The sequence below is a fragment of the Astyanax mexicanus genome, chromosome 17 (genome assembly GCF_023375975.1).
Source record: "Astyanax mexicanus isolate ESR-SI-001 chromosome 17, AstMex3_surface, whole genome shotgun sequence".
NCBI lineage: Eukaryota > Metazoa > Chordata > Actinopteri > Characiformes > Acestrorhamphidae > Astyanax > Astyanax mexicanus.
Genome location: NC_064424.1, coordinates 47707501 through 47713324, shown reverse-complemented (window position 1 = coordinate 47713324; position 5824 = coordinate 47707501). Strand labels below are relative to the sequence as shown.

The following is a 5824-nucleotide window of genomic DNA, read 5'->3' as shown; positions in this document are numbered from 1 at the left end:
TGTTTTCAGTTTGTCCTGGAATCTCTCTTACACTTTCTCTCCTCTATCCCGGGTCAATAACGCACTCTGCGGCCGGGGGCAGGAGGGGAGTACAGTCGCTAACCCGTGTCCATTCAGGGGTCGAACCCCCGTGGACGTGACTCCTGGTGAGAATTTCAGGGGAGAAACCGGTGCGATCAGAGCGAGGGTCAGAGAGAGGAAGCCAGGAGGAGAAAGTGGGCCAGCAGGGTCACATTGTGGACAAAGAGAGAGAACTGTTAATGGATGAGAGAGAGAGAGAGAGAGAGAGAGAGAGAGTGATTTTCAAAGCCACCTCAAGGACGTGTGGTGCAGTGAGCTGGTCTGATGGTTTCAGCACCATGGTTGGTGAAGGTCTCTCAACCCCAAACCCTCAGCCCCCAGGACACAGCTTTAATTTACCTCCCTCACTCTCCCTGCATTTACTTTACTGCCTCTCCAAAACCGCACTCATCAAACAGTGATACTGACTGCTATCAATGATTTTACGGAGAATTATTACAGATTAAAACAAATTAAAACAATCCCTGGGTTGGGTTTAAGAAGAGATCTATGGTGCTCCATGTGGTCCAGCACTGACTAAGGCGCTAACACTGTAATCAGGAGATTACTGGTTCGAATCCCAGTCATGCAGCCGGAGTCCAAAAGAGCACAAATGAATAGACTTCACATGTATCGGAGGAGGCGTGTGCTGGTCCTCATCCTTCTGGTGTCGAGTATCACTAGTGATAGGGGGAATTGAGGTGACTGGGTGGAGTTATTAGCAAAGGGGGATAAAAATGTATAAAAAAAGAAAGAAAACTAGAATCTATATCAAATTTTATTCATTTCTATAATGTAATCAAGGTTTTTTTTGTTATGAATGAACAAGAACCTATACATAAAAGTTACAGTCCATAGTATTACAGTATCCACAATATTTAAATAACATGTAACAGGTAAAAATAATGATGCTGTAATTGAGTATTGATTAAGTCAGTACTGTGTAATAACATTAGAAATGGTCAGATTTTGACTTTATGGATCTGTTCATATAAATGTTAGTTTAAATGTTAAAAAATACATTTCAAAACTTGATTGGACTGCAGAGTGAGGTATTTTCACATGAGCCCAGTATTTTCTGCTGTACCCGCAGTGGGAGCTGTAGTCCTGTGGGCGGCGCTGTTGGATTGTGTTGTACAGGAAGGGTTTTTTTTTTTTCGCAACGCTTTCCCGCTGTCGCTCTGTCTGTCCCGTCGCTCTCGCCGTACTGTTCATACGTCATCTTTAATATGGTGCCTTCCATGTGAGCCACGCTGCTGCTGCTGATCCGGAATCAGAATATAATAATAATAAACTGCAGAACCAGAATCATCTCTAGAACCAGAACCATGTCGGGACGAAACAACAACAAACTACCCACCAACCTTCCCCAACTCCAGAACCTCATCAAGAGAGACCCCAAATCCTACACCGAGGAGGTAAACACACACACACACACACACACACACACACACACACACTAAACTCTCTACTAATTCACACACTAACACTACTAATCACAGCTCATATAAACTACAGAACAGCGCACACAAAGCTCGTTTTAAGCCATTAGGGAAGGATTTTCATATATTTCTTATATATTTAAAGCTCGGGGATCCCTCTTAATATATCCGTCAAAAAATAAAAGTAATCGCCTGCCATGATTATCAATCTGACTGAATGAAAGAATTAATGTATGTCTTTATTGTTATTGTATAAAACAACAAAATTGAATTGCATTTTCTTTAAAGTGCGAAGTGCAAGTACAATCAACTCTTAGACACAATTATAGTCATATTATATAGACACAAACTCGTATATAACATTAAACACCAAAGTACTCATAGTACGTTTATATTGCATTGTTAAATGCAAATATGGTGTTCTGACGAGTGCTACCAAGAGTGTAGCTAACTATATTTAAACATAAAAATACCAGTAAAAAAGCGCCTTATGTTAAAAAAAATCTCCCTGTAGAAGGCTGTGTAAGATATTGGTGAAGCCTGAATGAATATATCAGAGTCTAGTTTGGGAAATAGAGGTGATTAGAGCCCGTTTTTGTATTTTTCTTTATTGTAATTATCTTATTATTACTTTCATTATTAGCTGTTATTTACACTTTTGAAACTCTCAGAGAAATAATGACAGGGGGCTTTGGTTGTTTAATGCACTTTATTAAAGCAGAACTGGCATAAAAAATAAATAAATGTGGTGGTAAAACTGGTGGTAAGAAGCACTTATGGATGGGGAGCACAATTCGACAGGACAATGGCTCTGGTGTTGAAACTATTTTTAAATCTGATTGTTTTCTGGATCTCCGTGTCCAGCTGCTCAAAAATATGGTACAATTTAGTGTGTGTCCAATTTTTGACTGATGAAACATTCATAGGTGTGTCACTGGTGGATTTATGTACTGTCTGTGTGAATGTAGTAACACAGACTCTGTTTTGATTTGTTGCTCTTATTGTAGTTCCTGCAGCAGTACCGTCACTACCAGTCCAACGTCCAGATCTTCAAACACCAACCTGACAAACCCAACAAAGACCTGGCCGAGCTGGTGATGTTCCTGGCTCAGGTATGAATCGCCTGTCTGTCTTTATTTCATTATGTTACATTTGTTTTTCTTTTTTTTTTATGAATTTGCTGCCTCGCTGTTCGTCTGTAATAGACTTAATAATGAGATAATCATGCTGCTGTGTTAACTGTGTTTGTTCTGCAGGTTGGACACTGCTATTTGGAGGAACTGTCCAGTTTCCCGAAGGAACTCACAGAACTTCTGCTGAATCACCACACAGTTCTGGAGTCAGACCTGAGAATGGTGAGATATTTGGGGGAGTGTACAGTGTGGGGAGATTGGGAGCATTAAGGGAGCGTCTTCATAATACTGAAAAAAAACATGCTGTGATCATTTTGAATATACTGGATCATATAAAATATACATATAATTTAAAGCTCTGGGGCTGTGTTTAAAAACATTATTAAAAAAGATGAATTTGTGTCACTTGTCACTGAGTGTGGACCAGAATGCATTCTGGGTTTCACTGCTATGCAAAAGATCCTGAAACCAACAGGACCAGATGACCAGTTTACTCATATAAGCAATGATAGAACCCCTGGTAAAATCAGTGGTACTGTGAATTTTGCAGATTTTACTGTATTTTTAAGACAGGGCTGTAGAATAAATTTTAACCCTAAACCCAAACACTACAGTTTTAAAGGTTTACTTTTTATTTTTTGGTGCCCAATTTGGCACTCAATTCTGACACTCATACTGACTTCTTCTTTCCTCTGTTTCAGACGTTTTGTAAAGCTCTGATTATGCTGAGGAATAAAGATCTGATTGATCCGGCGAGTCTGCTGGAGCTGTTCTTCGAGCTGCTGCGCTGTCACGACAAACTCCTGCGCCAGGTACACACACACACACACACACACACACACACACACACACACACACACACACACACACTGCTGAACTCACCTGTACCTGTAGACCTTGCTCTGACTCACCCCTCTCTCTGTTTATTTAGACTCTCTACACTCACATCGTGACGGACATAAAGAACATCAACGCCAAGCACAAGAACAACAAGCTGAACACAGTGAGTCCTGAGTGTTTAATGTATTTAAAAAATGTGTTTTTATATAACAGTTTATGAGTTTAGTACAAAAAAAAAAATAATATATATATATATATATTTGTTCTGTACTCAGATCTCACGATAACATTTTGTTTGCCATTTGATATCGATACCGAGTCCTAATCTAATAGTTTAGCAGTGCAGTAAAAAAGAAAGAAGACATTTAAAGTTGTCTTTTTGGGTTTTTAAAAATAAATCTTTAATTATTATTGAAACTTCTGCAGTCAAAAGTTTTAAAACAATTTTTTTTTCACAAAATGAACTAAATGTGTACTAAATATTTGAATGAATGATTTCCATTTAAATATGCATCTTTTCTTAAATAAACTTAAATATGTCTATAAAATCAAATATCAGACAGAAATACCTCACCTCAGTTGTCTGAGTACACTGAGTGAAGTTTTAAAAACTTGCATTTTACATCTTCACTTAAAACTATAGACTTTACTTACCATCACAGTTCAGTGTAATAACTGCACATAGCCCTTTGTGCAGACAATATGACAGTATTTTATTCTGTCTGATCAAATTTCTCATGTTATTCATTTGCAGCAAAAATGCAGCAAACCTGAATAAAAATTATTATACTATGCTTGTATATGTAAATTATTTAAATATAAGTTTTTAAGACCATTGCAATAAATATTATATCAATTAAATATTTTTATATATAGTGAAATAATATTTTTACAATATCACCCAGCTCTACTGATACACTCATATTAAAAAGTGATATAGTAAGTGATTTATTATGTGGTATAATTTTCTGAGAACACATAATTTGTAATCCTCCTCCTCCTCCTCATTAAACTCTCTTCTTTCTCTTTTTGTTCAGACGCTGCAGAACTTCATGTACACGATGCTGAGAGATTCAAACCCCATTGCTGCTAAGATCTCTTTAGATGTGATGGTGGAGCTGTACCAAAGAAACATCTGGTGAGAGAAAAGCTTGTGGATAATTCACATTACACTTTAAATGCTCCTTATAATCAGAGCAGTGCACCTCCTGGTGAGAGATTATTAGCACAGTAGCACAGCTCGCTAGCAAACGCTAGCCGGTTAGCATGACAAGCTAACACAGCTCAGTGGAGTCTCACACTGTCCTGCTCAGAGAAACATGAGATGCCTTATTGTTTGTCAGTAAGTGTGTTATATTCTCCAGTTCTGTGGGTATGGGTGTAAAATGTTGTATCGTTGCAGGAATGATGCCAAAACAGTGAACGTCATCACAACAGCCTGTTTCTCTAAAGTCACAAAGGTACAGATCTAATTCCCTCCTCCTGAGATTTAAACTAATCTATACCTGATCTAATTAATGCTGTGTGCTGATGGTCATTTTATGGTTTTGTGTGTTTTTAGATTTTAGTTGCTGCGCTGAAGTTTTTCCTGGGTAAAGATGAAGACGAGAAAAAGGACAGTGATTCAGATTCAGAGGTACCTTTAGAGAATCATCAAATTTAAAAACTATCATTTCCAGGCCTGGAGAAGTTTTGGAAAATACATTGGGTCTACAAATCTTGTGTTTCTGTTTATCAGTGGAGAAAAATCTATTTTGAGCGAACAAAATACATCAGTCAGCTTATTACTGAGTTAATTCAGTAATTTAGCTCTACACAATGGAGCTCTCAGCATCTGATATACATTTTATTATTATTGAAGATTGTTAATTAATTGTAATTCTAGTTTTAGTTGATTTTTGGTTTTATTGTCCATGCCTGCACTGATGTTTCAAAAAAATCATATGATCATTAAATAAATGTGCTTTGAAGGCATGAAAAAATCATGAAAAAATCATGAATATTTCTTTGTTAAGAAGTGCATGAACCCTGTACGTTACTGAGCTTTTTAATGGCTTTATCACAACTAACCTGATTCTCTCCTCGTCTGACTGATCTGATCTAATCTGTCTTCTTGTCTTTATCAGGATGAAGGTCCGTCTGCCAGAGATTTAATGGTCAGATATTCTACAGGCAAGAAAACATCTAAAAATAAGAAAAAGCTGGAAAAAGCCATGAAAGTCTTAAAGGTATTGTGGTGGATTTAGAGCTGCTGAATTATATGGATTATGATGTGCTGTACAGCATAACTTTTCTGTACTAAAATGAATACACTACTGTATTAATAACTGTGTATTTGTGTATTTATTC

The 5824-nt window shown here is 37.3% G+C and overlaps 1 protein-coding gene across 1 annotated transcript in view; it reads left to right on the top strand.

Annotated features, from left to right (window-relative positions):
- The first annotated feature begins 1267 nt into the window (after window positions 1–1267).
- sdad1 (SDA1 domain containing 1) overlaps window positions 1268–5824 on the top strand; it is a 12300-nt gene continuing 7743 nt past the window's right edge. Inside the window, exons 1-9 of the mRNA XM_049466557.1 lie at window positions 1268–1478; window positions 2510–2614; window positions 2759–2857; window positions 3337–3447; window positions 3567–3638; window positions 4513–4613; window positions 4878–4935; window positions 5037–5111; window positions 5602–5703. Of these exons, the coding sequence (XP_049322514.1) occupies window positions 1389–1478; window positions 2510–2614; window positions 2759–2857; window positions 3337–3447; window positions 3567–3638; window positions 4513–4613; window positions 4878–4935; window positions 5037–5111; window positions 5602–5703 (813 nt within the window). The 5' untranslated portion in view covers window positions 1268–1388. The remainder of the gene's footprint in view (window positions 1479–2509; window positions 2615–2758; window positions 2858–3336; window positions 3448–3566; window positions 3639–4512; window positions 4614–4877; window positions 4936–5036; window positions 5112–5601; window positions 5704–5824) is intronic.